The sequence below is a fragment of the Zonotrichia albicollis genome, chromosome 9, assembly GCF_047830755.1.
Source record: "Zonotrichia albicollis isolate bZonAlb1 chromosome 9, bZonAlb1.hap1, whole genome shotgun sequence".
In the NCBI taxonomy this organism is placed as follows: Eukaryota; Metazoa; Chordata; class Aves; order Passeriformes; family Passerellidae; genus Zonotrichia; species Zonotrichia albicollis.
The window spans coordinates 41,428,191-41,452,582 of record NC_133827.1 but is presented as its reverse complement, the minus strand read 5'-3'; the positions used below and the strand labels follow the sequence as shown (position 1 = coordinate 41,452,582).

Genomic DNA, 24,392 nt, shown 5'->3' with positions numbered 1-24,392 from the left:
GACCTGGTCGATGGAAGGTGTCCCTGCCCATGGCAGGGGTGGGACGGGATGGGCTTTAAGCTCCCAACGCAAAGCAGGCAGCGATCCCATGGTACCACAGGATGCTCACGCACAAACCCCACTCACTGCAGAGCTCTGATTGTCTTTACCCTGATAACAGAGCAAAATGTGCTGTCACACCCCAAACCCCGCGGGGCGCGGGGCTCGCGGGGCTCTCGGGCCGTGTCCCCGCCGCGTCCCCGGCCCGCCCCTGACCCCGCCGCCGCTCCTCCCCTTCCGCCGGAGCGGCCGTGCCGGGCGGCTCCTCCTCCCGCGGGCGGCATTAGCTCATCGGCCGCGGCTCCTCGCGGCCCTTTCTTCGCGCTGCCCGCCGCCCCCATGGCCCTGTGCAACGGGGACACCAAGGTCAGTGCTGCGGCCGCGGGGCGCGGGGCTGCGGCCCGGCCCGGCCCGGCCGGGCACATGGCGGGGCCCGCGGCCCGGGAGGGGAGCGGGACCGCCCGCGCTGCAGCCATAGCCACAGCCACAGCCGCGGCTGCTCGCGGAGCGCTAATTCATTAATTAACTGATTAACCCCCCGAGCGGGGCTGTTCTAACCCTAACCCCGCCCGGCCGTGTCCCCGCTCGCAGATGAACCGGGGGCTCGGTTCATCCAGCGGCACGGGCAGGGCTCCCCGCCCCAGCCCCGGCCCGGTTGCCCCTGCACCGCCCGTGTCCCGCCGCGGCCCCGGGCACGGGGCGGCCGCGTGTCCGTGTGGGCCGGGCAGAGCGGGGCACGGAGCGAGCCGTGCGCCGCGGGAACTTCTAGCGCTTTCTGATAATGCAACTTCCCAGCGAGCTGCCTCCAGCCGCTGCTGTGGCGGGATAAAGGACTTGTTCTGGTTTCTTTATCGAGTTTGGGAAAATCCGTGTCTCGGGGGTTCCGGCGCTCGTTCTGGGAGCCCGCTTGGTCCCTTGTAAGTTTCTGACACGCTTTCCCTTGGCCGTGTTCGCAACCTCCCCTCCTCCCTCCTTCTCGGCTCCATATCTCGTTTGCAAGAAGCTGTGCCTCTGGCGGGGTTTTGTGTGCTCGGTTCGTCCCTGTGTGAGTGTTCTGGCCCGCTTTTCCCCGGCCTTGGTCAGGGACTCCTTTCCTGGCCGGGGCTGCTCTTGGGGCTCCGGTTCTCCCTGGCCATGGGGTGTGCAGCTCCGGTTCTCCCTGGCCATGGGGTGTGCAGCTCCGGTTCTCCCTGGCCATGGGGTGTGCAGCTCTGGTTCTCCCTGGCCATGGGGTGTGCAGCTCCGGTTCTCCTGGCCATGGGGTGTGCAGCTCCGGTTCTCCCTGGCCATGGGGTGTGCAGCTCCGGTTCTCCCTGGCCATGGGGTGTGCAGCTCCGGTTCTCCCTGGCCATGGGGTGTGCAGCTCCGGTTCTCCCTGGCCATGGGGTGTGCAGCTCCGGTTCTCCCTGGCCATGGGGTGTGCAGCTCCGGTTCTCCCTGGCCATGGGGTGTGCAGCTCCGGTTCTCCCTGGCCATGGGGTGTGCAGCCCCGGTTCTCCCTGGCCATGGGGTGTGCAGCCCCGGTTCTCTTGGCCATGGGGTGTGCAGCTCCGGTTCTCCTGGCCATGGGATGTGCAGCTCTGGCTCGTCCTGCAGAGCAAGAGCAGATTGTGCAGGGCCTGGCTCCCTGCAGCCCACCGACACCTGCAGGTGACACCTGTCTGTTAAAGCTTCCCTGATAGAAAGATTTGGGGGCTCTTGTCCCTGTCCTGGGGATGGCCTGAGTTTGAAGGAGCTGCTTTCCTGTTATGCTGTGAAATACGAGTGAGTGTTCTTAAACCTGCTTAATTTCAATACCCAGGGAAACAGTTAAACTCTTGTGAAACCTGTGCTGGCTTGAAAGTGCAAGATCAAGGTCCTGGTTTTGGTTTGTTCTGAGTTACCAGGGTGGGTGACAGCTCAGGGCCGGGGTCTCGGGCAGAGGAGCTGCTGCTGCTTTCCAGTACTCCAGCATGGGACTGGTCTGTATGGAAATGTGGTTTATAAATTGCATTAATGACCAACCTGCAAGCATGTGGGTGTGTGAAATGCTGAATTCTGCACAAGTGGGCTGCTAGGAGCTTGCACACTGAGTTTAAGGCACTAGGTAGGTATGTGAGGAGCAGGATTTGTGGTGTCCATGGCTGGTAACCCAAACCTGGTTCCAGTTGTACCTCAGCTCACTGGAGAACTCAGAATTATTTGGTGTTGGCGCAGAGGAGCAGCAGTGGTGGAAGATTTTGCCCTCCAGTGTTAGCATGGTGGAGCTGAGGTGCTGGCATGAGGCTGGCAGCACAGCTGGGGTGACACAGCTCAGGTGGCACCTTGGTGCCATGTCCTGGGTCCGTGGTGTTCAGGGCGACTTGTGAGTTGAGTTAGCTGAATAGAGACCTTCTGCTCTCAGTGTGCCCACGCTTTTAGCCCTGTTTTCAGTCCCGCTCTGGGACAGCAGCGTGGTGCCTCTGCCCTGTGCCTGGACCACCAGGGACAGGTGTCAGAGCAGCTCCCACAGCCGGTCTCAAACCAGAGCGTTCTCCAGAATTTTGTGTGATAGACCAGAAGACGAGCTCTGTTCCACCTGTACTGAGGGGAAAGGAGCTTTCATGGGAGGCTGGCAGCCCCAGCAGGAGGAGGTGCTGGCCCCATAAACCCTGTCTGTCCCTGCAGGAGCTGGGCTGTCTGGTGTCCTCTAAATCTGCTGGCACACCCTGGTGTGCAGGGCTCAGCTGCCGTGCTGGCTGCACAGGAACAGCATCTGTTCCTTTTGGGATTTCATCAAGTGACGTTTCCCGTGGTAAATTGGGGTTTAAAACCCCTAGCCTTGGAACTGTGCCCTTCAATAAGTGAAGCCAGATCCTGTGATGACTTTTCTGCCCTTTTTTCTTTCTTCTTTTTGCCTGTGGTTTATGGTGGTGCATGTTGGGCTCTCTTAGTCCTGAACCCCCTTACAGTTCTGCTTGTCTGGTGAGTTCAGAGGAGTCTGGATTGCTGTCCTGCCTCTGCTGGGGTCTGAGGGAGCTGCAGGTTCAGGACACAGACCAAACCATGCTGCTTTAACAGTGCTCCTCAAGCTACTCCTGATGTAACTTCAGCCTCTGTTTTCACACTCCTGTCTCCCTCCCACCGGTTAACCCACACCTGCTTGCCCAAAGCATATGGGGGTAGGGCACTGAAAACCAGATTTATTTATTTATTAGCTACAGATGTGGATGCTTGGCTGTCAGTCCAGCTGAGCTGACACCAACAGTACCTTCTGTTTAGTCTTTTTTTGGTGAGGAGGCTGCAGAGCTCTGGCCCTAAATGACCCAACCTACTGCTCTGAAACACTTAAAGGCTTGAAATAAAAACCTAGCACTGCCAGGAATAGTGTTTTCTCCAAGATGGGCTCAGGAAAGCATAAGGATGCTGGTCTGTCTGGCAAGAGCTGCTAATTTAGAAATTGCCAGGTGAAAATGGCCAGAATCACTGTAACAGTGATTCCCTCCCTGCCCTGGAAGGGAGGAGAGCTCTGGTGACTCTGCCTCACTGGGGCTGAGGCGGCTGAAGTCTGCTCTCTTCCAGCATGTGCACTTTTTGTTGTGTAACCCAGGACTAAATGTCATTAAGATCTCCCCATCAGGCAACTTGGCTGCCAGCTGAAGGGCAAAAATTAAATATTTGAGTTTAACCTGGATTTAGGCTTTTGAGGGATTTAGCACTATTTTTTCCCCCCACTTATGTCCTTTAATTAAGATAAAACCTCTTGCAGCTGGTGTGAACTTTGGACATTTCCAGTGTGTTTGTTGGGAGGCTGTGTCCCAGCAGGGTGATGCTGTCCACAATCACCTGTGGCTGCTCTGGGCTGAGTTCTGCTCCAGGTGGACAAGGCTGAGCAGCAATGATGGGAACACAGACGAGTCCTGGGTTGGAGGTTCTGCTGGTTTGGAGCAGGCAACAGAGCCACTCCAACCTTTCAAGTTTCAGTAAAACTTGAAATGGAGCTCCAAGGTGTTTGGAGGCAGCATTTGCCAAAGCAAAACCCTTCCCAGTTTGTCCTTCACCAAGCTGCATTGGCACGGACAGGGTAAGCTTTAAGTTAGGGGAAGAACACCTTGACAGAATTCAATTTTTTGTGTTACAGATTTTTGGTGTTGGAGCATGACTCTTCCTTGATTGATTCCTTGATTCTTCCTTGGAGTTGCTCTGATAAAGACACTTCCATGGAATAGCTGCTCTCCTCACAAGTTTCCTCAATGAGGAAACTCAGCTTTGTGTATTTTAGCACTCTTTCAGGTTTGGCTGAAGTTGGGCAGGCAGTTCAGGCAGGAGGGGCTCAGAGGGAACCGCTGCTTTGTTCTGACGTGCAGTCTGCTCAAATGCTGCACACAAAATGTGTGGGTTTTTTTTTTTTTTTAATCGTTTAGCAGGGACATTTGTTCTCAATTTCCCCTTTTTATTCTCTCCAGGAGGTTATGTCAAGTGAAGTTCAGCATACGAGCCAGCATGACGGGGGAAAACATTTTTTGTTTGGTTTTGTGCTGTTTTGCCTGAGAAAAAGGCTGATGCTCTCAGTTCTCATGGGCTGTGCTGGGGTTTGTGTGGAACTGGAAAATGGAAAGAGATGGAGAGGCTGCAGATGGTGATCAGGGCATATGAGCTCCTGCTTGTGGAAAGCTCTGCCTTCATTAGATCATTAGCATTTTTCTTCCCTAATTTGCACCCTGTTTGGTTTGGGGGATGTCGTGTCTGTGTGTCTGCTTGGGGTGCATGTTCTGTGCTGGTGTCCAGCACCTTTATCTCGCAAGTGCCTCAACTGCTCCTTATAACCTTTAAGACTTTTTTTTTGGTTTTTTTGCATTTTGAAGTTTCTTGGCTGGTCTTTGTCATTTTTATCATAAATTAGCATAGCTAATTAGCAAAGCCTTGCACATGTTAGTTGTTAAAGAGATCTGGCTTAGTCAGTGGGCTGTCAGTGTAAAGCCAGAGAAGGTTTAGGCTGGATATCAAGAAAATATGTGCAAGCACCACTTGAGGGCACGGTTCAGTGGTGACCAGGGTGGTGGAGCTGGGTGGACAGCTGGACTCTGGCCACTCACAGGGGCCTTTGCCAGCCCTTGGTGACCCTGTTGGGATTGCTGGGTGGGTGTGGGTGATTCTGTAGGATTGCTGTCATGGGTGTTGGTGGTTCCATGGGATTGCTGGGTGGGTGTGGGTGACCCCATGGGATTTCTGACCTGGGTATTGGTGATCCTGTGGGATTGCTGGTGTGCGTGGCTCTGTGGGATTTCTGACCTGGGTGTCAGTGGTTCCATGGGATTTCTGACCTGGGTGTCAGTGGTTCCATGGGATTTCTGACCTGGGTGTTGGTGATTCTGTGGGATTGCTGACGGATGTGGGTGACTTGGTGGGACATGGGTATTGGTGACCCCATGGGATTGCTGAGTGGGTGTGGGTGATTCTGTGGGATTGCTGGTGTGGGTGCTTCCATGGGATTTCTGACATGGGTGTCAGCGGTTCCACAGGGTTTCTGCTGCGGCTGTGGGTGACCCCATGGGATTGCTGAGTGGGTGTGGGTGATTCTGTGGGATTGCTGGTGTGGGTGTGGGTGATTCTGTGGGATTGCTGGTGTGCGTGGCTCTGTGGGATTTCTGACATGGGTGTCAGTGGTTCCATGGGATTTCTGACATGGGTGTCAGTAGTCCATGAGATTTCTGATGTGGGTGTCAGCGGTTCCATGAGATTTCTGAGTGGGTGTCAGCGGTTCCACGGGGTTCCTGCCGCGGCTGTGGGTGACCCCATGGGATTGCTGAGTGGGTGCCGTTGGCAGCCCGAGAACGCCGGGGCAGAGCTCAAGGATGGGCAGCACCACTACGAGGGCGCCGTGGTGATCCTGGACGCGGGCGCGCAGTACGGCAAGGTCATCGACCGCCGCGTGCGCGAGCTCTTCGTGCAGTCCGAGATCTTCCCGCTGGAGACGCCGGCCTTCGCCATCCGCGAGCAGGGCTTCAGGTACTGCCCTTCCCTCTCATTCCCTGCTCCATCTTCACCTCCAGCCCCTTTCCTGCTCTCTGTTCCCTGCTCACCTCCTGCCCCTTCCCTGCCCTCTGTTCCCTGCCCACCTCCAGCCCCTTCCCTGCTCTCCGTTCCCTGCTCACCTCCTGCCCCTTCCCTGCTCTCCATTCCCTGCTCACCTCCAGCCCCTTCCCTGCTCTCCATTCCCTGCTCACCTCCTGCCCCTTCCCTGCTCACCACCTCAGCAGTAGCTCTAATGTTGCAATAAAGCACATGGGACACAATTTTTTCACATAGGGAAAGCCAATTCTTTATTCACGTAACTCATTTTATGTAGCTTTCACAGACCTTGTGTCCAGCTCCAGGTGGCTGGTAGCTTTCTTGACCAATTCATTGGTTCAAAGGTGTTTTTATGGGTATATGCTAAGATGCTCTCTTCACCTAGGTGTTTACATTTTTCTAAGATTCTCTCTTCACCAAGATGTTTACATTTTTCATTGTGGATTTTTATGGGACAGATCTTCTGTTATTACAGGTGCAACTGTAATAACAGTTTTCTTACTAGAATAGCTTGTTGTGCTAACTGCTTCTGTGCATGGAGTTATTTGGAGCAGGAGCACCAGCAGCCACAGAGGGGAGTTCAGGCTCTTCATGGCAGTCCAGGGTCAGGAGATGCATTGTGTCTCCAGGCTGACCAGGAGTGCCTGTGCAGGAGCTGCAGGGAGCAGCTTTCAGCGTGGTTTCAGGATGGTAAAACTGCGCCCACATCAGCTGTGCTGGCTCCAGAGCTGGCCTGGAGATGCCAGCGGGCAGGGGAACAAATGCTGCCCCTTCCAGCTCCATCCCCATGGGCTGGAGGGGCTGCAGGTGGCCTTGGTGCCAGGCTGGTCCTGCAGGGCTGATCCTGTTGGTGGCACAGGGAGGAGTGGGCAGCACAGCTCCTGCTCCTGCTGCTCAGAGCCAGAACAGCTCTGCTCTGTTAATCCCATTTGTGCACGTCCTGTCTGGTTTGGTTTTGCACTCCTGGCTCAGAACAAGTTTGATGTTCTCTGTGAAACAAACAGTTCTGAGTCCAAGGTCTGGTACAGCCCTGCTCCATCCCAGCACGAGGCCAGAAGTGTTGCCCAACTGGTGCTTCTGCAGTTCATGGTCCTGGAAATCACTGTGGTTTGCAAAAACTTTCTCTTCCCCTTTGAGATAATTTAATTTTCTGTTCTAGGGTAAAGTAGTAACTCCAAACCCTACATGATCACATGTATTGTGCTTGTAATTCTCAGCTTGCTGCTAATGCCATTTCTGCATAACCAGAGTGGATGAAGGGACTTTTTTTTCCAGCAGATTTAGGAGTTAGGGAGTGTATTTTTTGACTGCAGGTCTCCTCCAGATGTCACAGACTTCATAAATTATGTGTATATATATACATATATAAAAATATATATCTTGGTGCTAATACTCTGCATTTGTCCCAGCCATCCTGTTTCTCTCATTGCTTCTGGTTAGCTATGAGAAATTTAAAATACAGGCACTTTTTATGATGATTTATATTTGACTTTGTTTAAACTGGGGAAGTCATTCCGTGAAAACCTGCTGGATCTGACAGCAAAAATCTAGTTACATGTAATGAATGATATCTGTGTTAAAATTAAGTCTGTTAGAAAGCATCAGTTCTAAGAGTGGTGTGAGACAGTGCCAGTGCTTACAGTAAATAGATTTCAAGGTAACCAGTGTGTTTGGATTAATGATTTCTTCCTGTTCTGTCTGCAGAGCCATCATCATATCTGGAGGACCAAACTCTGTGTATGCAGAAGATGCACCGTGGTTCGACCCAGCCATATTCACAATAGGAAAACCAGTGCTTGGCATCTGCTATGGCATGCAGGTGCTCTTGGGGACAGCACAGGGTCCTTGGGGCTGGGACACACCTCCAGGAGCCCGTGCAGCCATTGGATGTGCCTGTGCACAGCCTCCTTCAGGCTCATTTCTGTGTGCAGTGCTGGGGGAGCCACAGCAGCATCTGTGGATGAGCTGAGCTTGCTGCGTGCTCCTCTCCTGGCTCTGCCTTACCTTGTACCTGCCTAAACTGAAGGAGGGCAGGTCTGGGTTAGAGATTAGGGAGAAGCTCTTCCCTGGCAGGGTGGGCAGCCCTGGCACAGGGATCCCCTGGATCCCTGGCAGTGCCCAGGCCAGGCTGGACAGGGCTGGGATCCACCTGGGACCATGGAGGGTGTCCCTGCCCATGGCAGGGTGGAATGAGATGGGATTTAAGGTCCTTCCAACCCAAACCAGTTTGGGATCAGTTGCATAAATGGTTTTGCTTTGCTGCAGAGCTGTGAATTGAGCTCCACACTCCTGGTTTTGTCAGGGTAAATATAACCTGTCAGTCACTCATTGATTCTGCCCAGCTGCTGCTGAGAAAGGCACCTCTCCTGGAAGGAAGGGGAGCAGTGTCTCAGGCATGGGCTGTTCCTAGCAGAGTTCTTCAGAGAGCTTAACACTCCTTCACGAAAAAAGAAATAACCCTTACTTCCCTTTGGAGCCTCTGGTGGTCCTGCAGGGATCTGGTAGAGCCCAGCTGGGCAAAACTTCCAGGGAGACTGGGGCTGCTTTAGGTGCATGACTTCTGCCCCTGCATCTTGGCTTCTCCAGGGTCAGTCCCAGAATAAAACTAAGGGAACAAATTCAGGTTTTTGGTGTGGTCTCAGGTACTCAGCTGGTTTGCAGAGCAGCCATTTCTGAGGGAAGGGGCTACACACTATGGAATATACATAATTTTGCAAATCTGTTCTGCTCCCTTTGTGTGGCAGTGGGGAACGAGCCCAGTACAGAGCCAGGATTAACTCTGAAGGGAATCCTTATAGCTTTGGGATGTGGTGATGTGTTTGGAAGTGAGGGATGGAGCAGGTGGGGAGGTGCTTTCTGATGGATCCCTTTGCTCTCAGATGATGAACAAGGTGTTTGGAGGTGAGGGTGGGGTGTTTTCTCATGGATCCCTTTGCTCTCAGATGATGAACAAGGTGTTTGGAGGCACGGTGCACAAGAAGAGCGTTCGGGAGGACGGAGTGTTCAGCATCACCCTGGACAACACCTGCTCACTCTTCAGGTGCACACACATTTCCACTTATCAAAGCACTGTCAGCCTGGGAAGGGCTGTCTGCATGAGAGGAAGGTTTTTGTTTTTGTTTTTTTTTTAAACAGTGCTGATAATTTAGCTGATAATTTCTAATAAACCTTCTACAAGTGTGGTCACAAACAAGCAGGTTACTGACTGAAACAAATACTTAGGGACGACTTTCCAATTGGCTCTAAAAAAGCAGGTGTATTTGCTGGGAATATTGTATAAACTCCTTATTTCAGAGCCTTCACTGAGACACTGTAAGTGCACCATGATCTGACAATATTTGAGTTAAGCGCTTGTCTCCTGCTGTGCACTGCTCTTGTATTTGTGGGTGCCCATCCATTTTTGGAAAGGGCACAGAAAATCCAAACCCATTCCTCTTCTACCTTCCTTTAAAACTGCTTTGTGATGTTTTATAAACCAGAATTAGATTTCTTGATAATTTTGTGGATGGCCTTCAAGTTCCTTATGAAAAGTCTGACAGTTTACTCCTTCCTGGTGTTCCAGTTTTATTATCTTCCTTCTGTAGGGCCCCTGCAGAGCTGTCTGATGTGCCCGGATTGCCCTGAAAACACCTAGTTTTGAACAAGAGAAGTTCACTTTGTTGAAATAAAAAGCAAGACTCCCATTATCCTGACTGTGTCCAGGTGGCTCCCCTTGTCCCAGAGGGGACCTCAGTCCTGGGGTGTGTGTAAGGAGAAACCCACAAACCCTTCAGAATCAGGATCAGTTCCCTCCTGCAGGAGGGGTGTGTTGGACAGAGACTTGGGCAGCTTCCCAGGAGGCATCTCAGAGCTGCAGATGGCTGTTCCTGGGAGGAAATCCTGCAGACATTTCAGATGTCCTGCTCCCTCTGTGGAGATGTGCTTTTGTTGGAATCCCTCAGGGCATCTCTCATAAAGGCACAGAGTTAGGGCTTTGTTCTTCCTTGAATTGATTCTGGTTTTTAATCCTGGTTTAGAGGCCTTCAGAAGGAAGAGCTTGTGCTCCTCACTCATGGAGATAGCGTGGATAAAGTGGCTGATGGATTCAAAGTGGTGGCACAGTCTGGGAACATCATAGCAGGTATTTATTTTATCCTGAATTTGTCTTCTGATAGTGTTTGGTAAAGAATTATGGCAGACAGGCATTAGAACTAAATGGGAACAGAGTAATAGCCCTTGTTATTTGATTGCCAAATAAATGGATTGATTTTAACAATTTCTGGAGTGTGATTGTATGTCAAGCTGCCATGATTATAAAGAAATAGACTTTCAAAGGAATGGTCCTGATTTAAATGTGGTTAAAGTTAACATTATTTATACAGTTTATATTGTTTTAAAGCATGCATGTGTTGATTGTCTTAGAAATAAAATCTCCTGTGCCCTTAAGGCAGGGGAGAGGGGACCTGCACTGTGGTGTGCAGTGCCAGTGGAGTTTGGGCTGTGCACTGTCACAGTACAGGTCAGGCACTGTTTAATTATTAAAGCTTTATTAACTTGTTACTGTTTTTAATATTGCATGAATGTTCAACTGAGCAGGAGTAATGTAGGTACTGAGAGCAGAGCTTTAACATCACACAGAGATTGTCACAGGAGATTGTGGGACATTAGAATTTGGGGTTTGAAAGCTGCTGGAGTTGCCAATCCCAAAGAGCCACTTTGAGTCTCCTGCTTGACTTGGCTATTCAGTTCCAGCTCAGTTATTTTTGTTTTGTCATGTGTGCCAGGCATAGCAAACGAGTCTAAAAAGCTGTATGGAGCACAGTTCCACCCCGAGGTGAGCCTCACTGTGAACGGGAAGATGATCCTGAAGAATTTCCTCTACGACATCGCGGGCTGCAGCGGCACCTTCACCGTGCAGAACAGGGAGCTCCAGTGCATCCAGGACATCAAGGACAAAGTGGGCTCCTCGAAGGTCCTGGTGAGTGGGGGCACAGCTGGGGGCTGGTTTGCACTGGCTGGGGTTGGTGTGGGGAGTTGTGGTGGTTTGGGTGCTGCATGCCCGGGTTCTGGGGGAGTCACGCTGTGACCGTGTTCTCAGGGGTCTGAGGATGAGGGGAGAGATGAGGATCTGACTCCATGTTTCAGAAGGCTGATTTATTATTTTACTGTATATATTACATTAAAACTATACTAAAAGAATAGAAGAAAGGATTTCATCAGAAGGCTGGCTAAGACTAGAAAAGAAAGACTGATAACAAAGGCTTGTGGCTCAGACAGAGAGTCTGAGGCAGCTGTGCTGTGATTGGTCATTAATTAGAAACAACCACATGAGACCAATCCCAGATGCACCTGTTGCATTCCACAGCAGCAGATAACCATTGCTTACATTTCGTTCCTGAGGCCTCCCAGCTTCTCAGGAGGAAAAATCCTGAGGAGAGGATTTTTCATAAAAGATGTGTGTGACATGGCGCGGCTGGGGCAGTGTGTGTTCACTGCAGGTGGGTGCCATGTTCACCCTCCTGGGAGCTGTGTTCACTGCAGGTGGGTGCTGTGCTGACCCCCTGCCCGCAGGCCGGCTGTGGCAGGGTGTGCCAGGCTGTGTGTGTCCCTCAGGTGCTGCTCAGCGGCGGCGTGGACTCCACGGTGTGCACGGCGCTGCTGAACCGCGCGCTGAACCGCGAGCAGGTCATCGCCGTGCACATCGACAACGGCTTCATGCGCAAGAGGGAGAGCCAGGCCGTGGAGGAGGCCCTCAGGAAGCTGGGCATCCACGTCAAAGGTACCTGCTCCTTCCCACACTGCCACTTGTGCTGGTTTCCCCAGAACCTGCCCCTAGGGTTGGGTTTGTTGCCAGACTCTGGTACCGACTCAGGGTCGGTGATGTGGAGCCACCTGAACCTGAGCACAGAATTTAAACCTGGAGTGTTAGGCCTGGTTTCCTTGATGGGAGCACACAGTGAGCTGCCCCATCTCATTAGATGTTGGTGTGTGTGCAGGTGGGGCACAGCAGAGCAGTGGATTTGTGCCTTGGTCATTTCTCTGATCCTGTTTAGCTGCTGCAGAGCTCACTGCATTTCCATTTTCTCCAGTATCCTGATTAACACTTTGGGCTTCCTTATCCTTATCCTTTCCTTATCCTGAGTCTGTCTCTTTGTCAGCTGTGAGCTCATTTGGGTGACTGAATGCTACCATAGGCAAAATGACTCTCAAAGCATTTTTTCTTGCTTTGAAAGAGGTGCATTTTAATGGATTTGGAGTGACTTTTTGAGAACAAGGTCTCTTGATCAAAGGCTGCACTTAATGGTCTGGGAGGTCTTTTCCAGCCTTTTTGATTCTGTGAAGGAGTTCCTGAGAGAGCAGACAGTGCCCTGATGTGGCTGATGGGAAGGCTCAGAGGTACCTCAGGTGTGAGGAGGTCAGAGAAGACCAAGTTTGTGCTGCCTGGTGAACTCCTGAGCCACAGCTGCCTCTCCTGGGGCTCTCCTGTGTCGTGGCACTGTGCAGTGCTTCCCACTGGCACAGTGCAGCCTGGGCTGCAGTGTCCTCAGCTGCATTCTAAACACATTTTTCTACATTTATCTTTGGGTTTTTTTTAGTGGAAAATTCATGTCTTATTCTTGCAGTCTGTGGAGCAATAAACCTGGGCTCTGGCAGGCAGCCAGAGGAGCAAATTGAGGGAATCCCTTTGCTGCAAGTGCTCCTTGTGTAGGTCAGGGAGTTCAGTGCTGGTGAAGGATGCCAGAGAGCCTCCCAGCTGATCTCTGGGTCGGGAGCCTCTCTGAATTAAGTGGCATAATGTAGCATGAGTGAATAGTGCATCATTTAATTTGGGTTGCAGAAAGGCCTTGGGGAAACACTGTCTGTAAACTGTTTAAAGCAAGTAAATTATAATCTGAGAGGGAACCAAGAACTGGACTTGCATGTGGCTGCCTGATCTCACAATATGGAAAAAGTAATAGGTTAATAAGAGAAATAAAAGGCTCTTGTTAAAATTAATTTTTGAGGTATTGAGCAGCCCTCTTCAATGCAGTTAATAGTCAAAGGAAATTGGTTTTATTTTTTGGGTTTTTTTTTTAAGCAATAAAGTGAAACTTCTATTTTGTAACCTGCACAAAAATCTTTACTGATTTTGTAAAAACCCCAAAAACTCCCTGTGGTTTCCTGCAGTGGTGAATGCAGCCCATTCATTCTATAATGGCACAACGACTCTGCCCATCTCAGATGAGGACAGAACTCCACGTAAAAGAATTAGCAAGACCTTAAATATGACTACGAGTCCCGAAGAAAAGAGAAAAATTATCGGTGACACCTTTGTTAAGGTAATGTTTACTTGTTGTTGGGTTGAAGTTCTAAATACTGTGATTCCTGGGTGCATCTTTCAGTGTTTAATCAGTGCTGGTGGTGTTTAATTAGTGGGTGCTTGTGTGAGCTGTGGATGACCCTAGAAGAAAGGCAGGGAGAATATTTAACCAGGCACTGATGTTCCTGTGCTCTGGGGGTGTTTTCTCCATTTTCTGCTCAACACAAGATGGGGTTACAGGAGTGTTTCAGCAGTGGGACAGTGACATCATGAGTTTGCTGGTTGGTTGTGCTTTTCCAGCTCCCTGCTGTAAAATTCATTCATTCTTGAGACCTTTGAGAGCCCCAAAAGTGCCGGAACTCTGTCTCTTTGTGCCTCTGCTGCAGATTGCCAACGAGGTCATCGGGGAGATGAACCTGAAACCCGAGGAGGTGTTCCTTGCTCAGGGCACCCTGAGGCCTGACCTGATCGAGAGCGCTTCCCTGGTGGCCAGCGACAAGGCTGAGGTGATCAAAACCCACCACAACGACACCGAGCTGATCCGCAAGCTGCGCGAGGAGGTGAGCCCGGGCTGCTGCTGCCGCTGCCATGGCCAGCACCAAACCAGGGACTGTGCTGGCACTGCCACACAGCCAGCACCAAACCAGGGACTGCTGCTGCCACTGCCACGGGCAGCACCAAAACAGCAACTCTGCACAGCCAGCACCAAACCAGGGACTGTGCTGCCACTGCCATGGCCAGCAGCAAAACCAGGGACTGTGCTGGCACTGCCATGGCCAGCACCAAAACAGCAACTCTGCACCCAGCAGCAAACCAGGGACTGTGCTGGCACTGCCATGGCCAGCACCAAACCAGGGACTGCTGCTGCCACTGCCATGGCCAGCACCAAAACAGCAACTCTGCACAGCCAGCACCAAACCAGGGACTGCTGCTGGCACTGCCACACAGCCAGCACCAAACCAGGGGCTGCTGCTGGCACTGCCACACACCCAGCACCCAAAGCAGGGGCTGCTGCTGCCTCTGCCACAGCCAGCACCAAACCAGCAACTCTGCTGCTGCCACTGCCACTGATGGCTCTGACAAGGCCCCTGAGAGTCCATTGTCATTTGCAGTTCATTGCATTGCTTCTGTTTATCAGATAAACGAACTGAGGGTCTGTTCATGTGCCGTCCTAAAAGCCCTTTAAACCCCTTTCTGTGCACAGCTCTTTAGTGTTAGCATGTCAGGCAAAGCCGGGAGGCTGCCTGGTTTGGTTTTCTGGCACTGGAATGGTGAGTTCTCTAACTGTGTTATACTCAGAAGCAGCCCAGCAGAGAGGCCTCACCCAGCAATCTGATGGAAGGTGCTCAGTTACCAGCTACCCACAGGAGAGAACTAATAATCCCATTTTTAGTATTGATCCTTGCACAAAGTGTGTTCCAGGCTGTGGGACAAGAAAGGTCTGAATTCCTGCAGGCAGAGCCAGCTTGGCCTTACAGCTCTGTCTGCTCTGCTGGAGCCACGGATTCTGGCACAACCTGGGGCTGCCTGGGCTCACCCTCTGTGCTCAGCTGTTCCACAAAGCCCACATTCACTTGGGATTTCTTTCCAGTGTTTGTGGAATCGTTGGCACTGGTGCTGTGAGCTCAGGCCGGTTTAGGTGCCGGAACCTGAACATTTGAGGCTTTTTGTTTGGATATGTGAGCTGGAGTGTAAATTGCTTTTTTTTCTTTTTTAGGGTAAAGTAATAGAGCCACTGAAGGACTTCCACAAAGATGAGGTGCGAGTGCTGGGCAGAGAGCTTGGTCTGCCTGAGGAGCTGGTGTCCAGGCATCCCTTCCCAGGTATGGGGCTGGGGGGTCACAGCAGGGCTCTTCAGCACATCAGAGTCACTGCAGTGTAAAACTGATCTTCAAACACAGAAAAAATGGATTTAGGCTTTTGCTTAAGCACGGTATTTCAGGAAAGATGACTTGAGAGCAGCTTGATAAATATACATCATGTTTTATGATTGAGCTTTGGTGGGAGAAGCCAAAGGAGGAGTTCTCAGTAAGTGCAGTGAGCTCTGCCTGAGCTGCCACCTGGATCTGAGCTGGAATAATGGCCTGATCTGCCTTTCCAAGGGGCATTTGCTGTCTTGAAAGTAAATACTCAACATTTCCAGCACTAGAAAACAGCAAAGTTGGCAACTGTGGGTTGGTTTCTTTCTGTCCTTGAGGATATTTAGACAGCTGAAGCTTAGACAGAATGGCAGAATGCACAGAACTCAGTGACTGACTCACTGTTCCACCCTTCCAGCTGAAAACAGCTTCTGTTCTTTGGTGTAATATCTCTTCAATGTTGCTTTGCAGGTCCTGGCCTAGCAATCAGAGTGATCTGTGCTGAGGAACCTTACGTGTGCAAAGACTTCCCAGAGACAAACAACATCTTGAAAATAGTGGCAGATTTTTCTGCCAGTGTGAAGAAGGTAAGGAAATCCTAAATTTTAATTTTGAGTGATGGTTCTGAAGTGATCTGCAGGGAGGTTTAGTCTGCTAAAAGGTTAAAAGGACTGGTTTGTGCTCCTTGAGGAATGCTGCCTCCAAATACAGCTCCATTGAAGCTGTTCAGTGGAATTTTTAGTGCTGTGACTGCTGCAAGTGTTTTGAACCATTCCTGGAAAACAGAACTTTATTTACCTTTCAAATAATAAACAAATGCTGTTGTAGTTAAACTTTGTGCAGATGAGATCATGCAGTGACAGGAGAAGCTCTTCCCTCCCTGGAGGAGTTGTGACATTCTGGGTTTGCACACCCCAAAATCCCTGGGTGTGTAAATGCAAGTGCAGGAGCCAGGAGCTGGCCCTGATGCAAAACCAGGAATTTCCAGTTGCTGATGTGTGATTTCCACATTTCCTACCTGTGCTGACCTTTGTGGTGGCTGTCAGGCATTATTGGGGTCTGCTGTGAGGTGTGAGTTCAAAACAACCTCCAGAACCTTTCTGGTAAATCCTGAAGGGCAGGATTTCCATCTGCCTTTCCTTTAAAAGCTGTGGAATTGTGGTGCCATCAAACTGGGAAGTGCAGCTTTGTGAGGGAGAAATGAGCACAGGAAAAGAGCTTTCCCTATGGCCTTGGAGAGCTTCAGCTTCAAACTCAGTGTAATCACAGAGAAGTGCTTCAGCTGATGTTTAATTGTCAGATGAGAGGTGTGCTTTAAATAGCTCCAAGGGGTAAATGTAGACTAAGCAAACAGTTATTTAAATTACAGTTTTATTTGTGCCGTGCAGGTTGTGTTTGAGGGGCTGGGAGCTGTGTTTAATTTATTGTATTTAAGTTTTGCTTCCATCCTTGGCAGCCCCACACGCTGCTGCAGAGGGTGAAGGCGTGCACGAGTGAGGAGGACCAGGAGAAGCTGATGCAGATCACCAGCCTACATTCACTGAATGCCTTCTTGCTGCCCATCAAAACTGTGGGAGTGCAGGTACAGGGCTGCTCCAGGTGTGCAGGGAGCTGGGCAGGCCTGGGGAGCCCCTGTGCAGCTGCAGGGCTGGGAATGCAGCCTGGGAATGCAGGGAAGCTGTGCCAGCCTGTCCTGGTGAGTGCAGGGCTGGGAATGCAGCCTGGGAGTGCAGGGAAGCTGTGCCAGCCTGTCCTGGTGAGTGCAGGGCAGGGAATGCAGCCTGGGAATGCAGGGAAAGCTGTGCCAGCCTGTCCTGGTGGCTGCAGGGGCTGTGCCAGCCTGTCCTGGGCATTCAGCGTGTGCTCAGTGTTGTCCCCAGCTGTGCTGCTGTCACCTGCATGAACAGGAGGGCTGTGGGTGGCTGTGGCAGCAGGGCTGGCACTCAGAGTGGCTGTCTGTCTGTCTGTCTGTCTGTCCCCAGGGTGACTGTCGCTCCTACAGCTACGTCTGTGGCATCTCCAGCAAGGATGCCCCACACTGGGAGTCCCTGATGTTCCTTGCCAGGCTCATCCCACGCATGTGCCACAACATCAACAGGTGGGTACTGATCTGTCTTTATTTTTAATTGTCTAATTCATATGTGGAACTTTACCAAGTGCAGACATTTCTCTGTTTAATCTGGGGTGTGATATTTTTATGTGCTGGACAGGTGTCTCATACAGAGGTCACAAATGCACAATAAATCAAAATATGGATTTATTTCCAGCTTGAAAGGAAATTGCTGGCCTATATCCTTGGATTAGGCAGCCCCACTGTAATTTATGCAAATCCCTTCTGCAGGGCTCCGGGCTGGGGCTGAGCTGTGATGTGCTGCACTTTGCTTTGCCTTTGTGTCAGGAGGGGATTGGTGAGGGGCTGTCAGCCCTGATGCACGGGGAGGCTCCAAAGCTGGCCAGTTTGATCTCAGCTGAGCTCTCTGAGGGTAACATTTCCAGTCCAGGACTTCCCCAGCAGCTGAAGGTGCTTAGATGTGAAATCAGCTCTGGGGAATTATACCCTCCTTGCCTGGCTGTGGGATTTCTGCCAGAAGTGCTTAGAATTGCTTATAGCAAAACTTCATTTTCTCACATATGTGACACCTACTGACAGAGCTTTTACTCTGAAAGGTGAGAGCAGGAATTGCAAGGCACCTGTTTAAATTAAGTGCAGAGGGGACAAAAGAAGGCGTAAATCAGGATTGCCTGCACAGTTCCAGAGTGTGTCAGAAAATGAAAATAAAAGCCAGTCTGTGCCTTCAGAGCACTGCTGATGGCTTTAAGCTCTGCTGGGTTCAGCAGTGCCCTCCTGAGCATCCCACAGCTCTGGGAGCTCTGCTGTCTTTGCAGGCTCCTCTGCTGTTCCAGGCACGCTGAGGAGGCTCCTGCCCAGCTGGCTTTGCATTCCACACAGAAATGCACAGCACAGACTGGCACATCTGTGTGTTTTGTGCCTCAGACAGGTGCTCCTGGTCTGTGTCTGCAGGCCCACACAGTGCTGGGAGCACCTCGTGGTGGATCCGTGCACGAGGCCACTCCAGCCCTGCGGCTTCTGCGACACAAGGAATGACATTAAAAGCACAAAGCTGACGTGACTGCTCTGAATTCAGGAGATGTTTTGTTGCAGATGTGCTTCTGTAGATGCACAAATTGCAGTTAGTGCCCTGTGCTGAAGCCCTCATTAACAATGAGGTGCAGCATTTACCGGGGTTGGTGCTTTGCTGTGAGCAGGATGGAGCCTGGTGCTGTCCCAGCCCTGTGCTGCCCTGCAGGCCGTGTGTTTGCTCTGTCTCTTGCAGGGTGGTGTATGTGTTTGGGCCCCCTGTCAAGGAGCCCCCCACGGATGTCACCCCCACCTTCCTGACCACGGGAGTCCTCAGCACTTTACGGCAAGCTGACTTCGAGGCTCACAACATTCTCAGGGAGTCTGGTACGTGCTCCCCCTCGTCCCAGGGTCACACTGTGCTCCCAGGTCCCTGCAAACACCGTGGGGGTCACAGAGTGCTGCTGTCAAATCTGCAAGCAGGTGTTTGGGATGGTGTTCACAGGGGTCCCAGGATGAGGGAAGAGATGAGAATGTTGACTCCATGTTTCAGAAGGCTTGATTTATTATTTTATTATATATATTACATTAAAACTGTACTAAAAGAATAGAAGAAAAGGTTTCCTCAGAAGGTTGGCTAAGAATAGAATAGCAAAGAATGATAACAAAGGTTTGTGGCTCAGCTCTCTGTCAGAGCCAGCTGACTGTGATTGGCCATTAATTACCAACATCCAACATGGGCCAGCCACAGATGCACCTGTTGCATTCCACAGCAGCAGATAACCATTGTTTACATTTTGTTCCTGAGGCCTCTCAGCTTCTCAGGAGGAAAAATCCTAAGGAAAGGATTTTCCATAAAAGATGTCTGTGACAGATATTTCCAAAAAGGTGATCAGTTAGTGGAATGGCAGTGAAAATTTGTGGAAGCTGATAGCCAAAGGGCAGGAATTCATTTTAGGGGATTTTGGGGACTGACTTGCTTCTTACACATCATGAAGCTCAAAGCTGTGGTGCTTCACTGCAGACTTATGCAAAAAGTACTGGCTGGCAGCTCAGTCACCCAGATCCCTTCTCTTTGCTGAGCTCAGTGTTTACCTGAGGTGAAGGAACTTGACACAGTTTTTGAATGGTGTTGGTTCTGGGGAAAGCCCAGATACCAGGTTTCTCATGGGGGTGATGCTCACAGCCCGTGGTGGTTTCAGATTTCTTAACTTGAAATCAAAGCTGCAGCCCCAACCCTGCACAGCCAGGGAGTGTGGGGTCCCCTGGATGTGCTGCACAGGCAGAGCCTGGGAATAAACAGTTCTGAGGTTCAGCCTCCTCAGGTTTTTACTTAATTACCTTTGGAGATGTGATCTGTGTGGGAAGCACTGCATCAGCCCTGCCTGTATTTGCTGTAAATCAAGTTACAGCAGATCCCTCTCTCTGAGGATCCATACTCAGTTTGCAGAGCTGTGTGAGCAGAATTTGTACAGAATTAACCTCAAAAGGCTGAGATAACACTGTTGGCTGTGTTGGTAAAGCTGTAGCTGTGTCTCGCTAACTTTTGGTGACACTTGGCTCTGTGTGAATGAATTGCTCCTAAAAATAAGCCTGGAGTTGTGGCTCAGTGAGAAAACCTCCCAGTGCAGCAGCTCAGGCCAGGGCTGGCACAGGGAGGGAGCCTGAGCTCCAGGAGCTCCTCACACCTGGATTTTGGACCTTCAGCTCCTTGGAACAGGGAAACTGGGGAGCTGTGCATTGCCTTTCTGGAGCAGATGTTGGAAAATGAGGGAAATGTCTGGAGTTACCTGCCCAGCACCAGCCAGGGGTACTGGAGAGCTGTGTCCTGAGTGTTTCAAAGACTATTTCAAAGAATAGTATTTCAAAGAATATTTCAAAGATTTATTTGGGAATATCTCTTTATTGGGCTTGAAATGGGGACTGATAAAGCCCCCTGGTTTTATGTTATGTGGGAAGGAAAGTGGCTCTTCCATTGTGAATTACAGGGATAACACAGATTAGCTGGGATTTTTTCTGCGTGCCTGCAAAGGCTGAGGATCATCTCAAGTGGCAATTTATAGAATCTCAGAATGGTTTGGGTTGGAAAGGACATCAGGGATCATCTGCTCCAGCCCTGGGGACACCTTCCACTTATCCCAGGCTGCTCCATGCCCTGTCCAGCCTGGCCTTGGACCCTTCCAGGGATGGGGCAGCCACAGCTGCTCTGGGAGCCTGTGCCAGGGCCCTGCCAGTGCTGGTTTGCAGCTGCAGAGCTGCACCGCTGCTGTGGGACCAGGGGGAGCAGATCCCATGGGGGGATGAGGGGAGCAGATCCTATAGGATGAGGAGCAGGTTCCACAGGGTGTGAGGGGAGCAGATCCCATGGGATGAGGGAGCAGATCCCACAGGAGGTGAGGGGTGCAGATCCTGTAGGATGAACAGCAGATCCCACAGGATGTGAGGGGAGCAGATCCCACAGGCGGTGGGGGAGCAGGTGCTGTAGGATGAGGAGCAGATCCCACAGGATGAGCAGCAGATCCTATAGGATGAGGGAGCAGATCCCACGGGATGTGAGGGGAGCAGATCCTGTAGGATGAACAGCAGATCCTATAGGATGAGGGAGCAGATCCCACGGGATGTGAGGGGAGCAGATCCCACGGGATGAGCAGCAGATCCCACAGGATGTGAGGGGAGCAGATCCTGTAGGATGAACAGCAGATCCTATAGGATGAGGGAGCAGATCCCAGGGGATGTGAGGGGAGCAGGTCCTGTAGGATGAGGAGCAATCCCACAGGATGTGAGGGGAGCAGATCCCACGGGATGAGCAGCAGATCCTAGAGGGTGAGGGGAGCAGATCCCACAGGATGTGAGGGGAGCAGATCCCACGGGATGAGCAGCAGGTCCCACGGGATGAGCAGCAGATCCCACGGGATGTGAGGGAGCAGATCCCACGGGATGTGAGGGGAGCAGATCCCACGGGATGAGCAGCAGATCCCACAGGATGTGAGGGGAGCAGATGCTGTAGGATGAACAGCAGATCCTATAGGATGAGGGAGCAGATCCCATGGGATGAGGGAGCAGGTCCTGTAGGATGAGGAGCAGATCCCACGGGATGAGCAGCACTCCTGGTTCAGAGCGGACGCGCAGGGGGAGCAGTGCCGAGCTCACCGTGCCCGTGTGTGCCCCGTGTGTGCTGCAGGCTATGCTGGCAAGATCAGCCAGATGCCGATCATCCTGACCCCGCTGCACTTCGACCGGGACCCCCTGCAGAAGCAGCCCTCGTGCCAGAGGTCAGTGGTCATCAGGCCCTTCATCACCAGCGACTTCATGACGGGCATCGCCGCCACGCCGGGCGCCGAGGTGCCCGAGGAGGTGAGGGCATCCCGCAGGAGGGGTCCTGTGTGCACCCAGCGCAGCGCACAGGATGTACCAGAAACCTCAGGGCTTCTCTCCTGCAGCACTGCTGGAAAATAGCAATTGATGGTTTTCTAAATATTGATCTGTCCTACATTGGGGAAAGCCCACGTGGATTTCTGTGTGGGTACTTTACTCTGACCATAACTTATTTCATGTCTATCCCATGAGATATTTGCATATCAATACAGCAGTGTGTTCTGTGTTTTGGTTTTGGTGCTAGATGATCTTGGACAGAGCACAAAAGGTGATTCTGGTGGAAATAACGCAGAAATACAACTTTTTCTGTGCTGGCCTCGTCTGGATGGATGCATATTCCAAAGTCAGGGAGCTCATCCCTGTAACACTCATTGCTCCTTGGTGTTCCAGCTCCTGTTCCCCTCCTGAGCCCCTGCTCTCCTCCCTCAGCCCTGCTCCCCTCAGCTCTCCTCTCACTGCACTCTCCTCTCTCACCCCACTGCCTTCACCTCGAGTTTCTTGCTGTTTTTCTCTTATAAATAATCATTAAAAAATTGTGGCGTTCTGGGAAGAAAAACTAACAGAGTGAGGGGGCTGGTAGGTGGGTATGACAAATCAAAGGCTTTGCAGCAGAGCTGCAACCAGATAAAGAGGAAAGAATACCCCAGCCATTCCTGGGATTTAGAGTTAATTTTTGCATCATAATTGGAAATTGCCTGACATTAGGAATTTAGGAATTACTTTTCTTTGGCACTTTTGGTTTTACTGAAACTTGCAGTTTAACATCTCAGTGCCCTGTTTGCTCTTTAAGTCACTAACACTACCTAAGAGTCAGATTCACGCTTTTTCTTTTTTTCCTAACTTTATCCATGTCCAGTCAAGTACTTTGTCCCTCTGGGAATGCACTGTAGGAGCAGGATTGACCTTTTATTTTAAACACACTTGAGGAGCATCTGAGCATTGTTTAGTAATTGTATATAATTGAAGTCCTCTACTTTGAGGCAGCCTGTCCATGAAAAGAGCAGCTCAGGTTGCCATGTGAGCTCCTATCCCACTGTATAAAATGAGGATTCATTTGTCTTTACAAACAACCAAACACCACAAAACCCACCCCCAAACAAAAACCCTGCATTCTTCAAAATGAAAAAGGGTTGTTTTAAGGATAGGTGGTAGTGTGGTGGGTAAGTAAGAGGGGTTATAGAGAATAATCATATTTATGGGGGAAATAATCAAGTTTTTCTATGCAGAACAATGTAGTGTTAATTTGTGCTTTCACTATAAACAGAACAGCATGTCATGTAAGTGGTGTTGGGAGCTGGGGGATTTTTAAGGAAGCTGAACTTCTCAGGATCATCAGATTCTCCCCTGGAATGTTGCTCCTGACATGGATTAACTGTGAGCTCTGGAAGATGACTCTCACTGGAAAGCAGAGGTTTCCTTCCAGCTGATTTTATTCCATGTCTGGTGGCAAAGTGCTGGTCCCAAGAGGCTCTGGTGTCCAGCAGAGCTGGTGTCAGCAGTTTGCCCTCCAGCCTTTCCAGGGTGATTTTTGTCACTACAGGACATGAAGTAACACGAGTGCACACACTGCTGTTCTCAGGGTGGAAAAGAGGGAATTTTATTTTCTGGCCCTAACATTTATAGATTTCCAGAAGTGACAGTGGATTGGAGTGCCACCTCTCCAATGACACTGGACAAACCAACAGTCCATCAAATTTCTCTGCTTTTATAAAAGAATGCAAAACAATAAGTTATTTACAAAAAGTGTGTGAGAAAGTTCGTTACAGGAATGCAAACATCAGAAGGCTTTGAAAACCTTAAAAAACCAGGGCGACAGATTTTCTTTGGGTCTGTTTCACACACGTTTTCCTGATGCTGTGTTTGCCCTGCCCCACAGGTGGTGCTGAAGATGGTGGCAGAGATCAAGAAGATCCCTGGCATCTCTCGGGTGATGTACGACCTGACATCGAAGCCGCCGGGAACCACGGAGTGGGAGTAGCTCCCTTTTCCCTCTCAAGTACTGTGTGCAGTCTAAACCATATCAGAAACCATTCCCAGTGTTGACATGCAGTACTGTGAAAGCGTGGCTGGAGCTGTGCAGGGCACCAGCCTGCCCTGCGGGGCAGAGGAGCGGCCCAGGGCTCAGACTGTACGGGTAAATGACGGTGCCAGCGCTGCCAGCCAGGCCCCTCTGCTTTGCCTTTGCCTCTCCAGTGCCCCCCGTGTCCTGTTACCTGTCATTTCAGTGTCTCTTTGTTTTTGTACACTGTGGAAAAAGAAGCAGTTTATTTACTTCTACCACAAGCATTGTTACAGCCCGGCCGTGTAGGAGGAGTCGATTCTTTGTGACCAACCGCTTTGGGACGGATTTATTATAAATAAATATTTTGCCAAACGGAGTGGTGGGTGCTGTTGAGTGGCTGTGTGTGCCGTGTGCCGTGCCCTTGCTCTGTGCTCCTGGGCAGGGCAGCAGGGGGAGCAGTGCTGGCCTGTCCTGCACTGCTGTCCGTGTGTCTGTCCCTGCTGGGCCGCAGCAGAGCTCCCAGCTCCTCCTGGCCCTGACAAACCTGGGTGTGCAGAGCTGCTGGGCTGTGCCTCGAGTGTCCCAGCACTGCCCTGTGCTTCCCTTGGACCTGCTGATGGTTTGTGTCCCGCAGCTGTGCTCTGCCAGGGGATTTGGTGATGGTTTGTGTCCTGCAGGTTTGCTCTAACAGGGGTTTTGGTGATGGTTTGTGTCCCGCAGCTGTGCTCT

The 24,392-nt window shown here is 51.1% G+C and overlaps 1 protein-coding gene across 2 annotated transcripts; it reads left to right on the top strand.

Moving 5' to 3' along the window:
• Positions 1-245: 245 nt before the first annotated feature.
• GMPS (guanine monophosphate synthase) lies at positions 246-24,039 on the top strand. Of its 2 annotated transcripts, none has more exons than XM_074547558.1 (16): positions 246-405; positions 5,825-6,006; positions 7,774-7,888; positions 9,012-9,109; positions 10,086-10,189; positions 10,833-11,026; positions 11,662-11,827; positions 13,216-13,367; positions 13,735-13,908; positions 15,066-15,171; positions 15,679-15,794; positions 16,664-16,789; positions 17,190-17,305; positions 18,543-18,673; positions 21,468-21,640; positions 23,538-24,039. In XM_074547558.1, the coding sequence occupies exons 1-16, from the start codon at positions 379-381 to the stop codon at positions 23,637-23,639; spliced, it is 2,082 nt and encodes a 693-aa protein (XP_074403659.1). In that variant the 5' UTR covers positions 246-378; the 3' UTR covers positions 23,640-24,039. The 2 variants fall into 2 exon arrangements, with proteins under 2 accessions (XP_074403659.1, XP_074403658.1); XM_074547557.1 differs by having other exon boundaries at positions 8,949-9,109.
• The last annotated feature ends 353 nt before the right edge of the window (positions 24,040-24,392 follow it).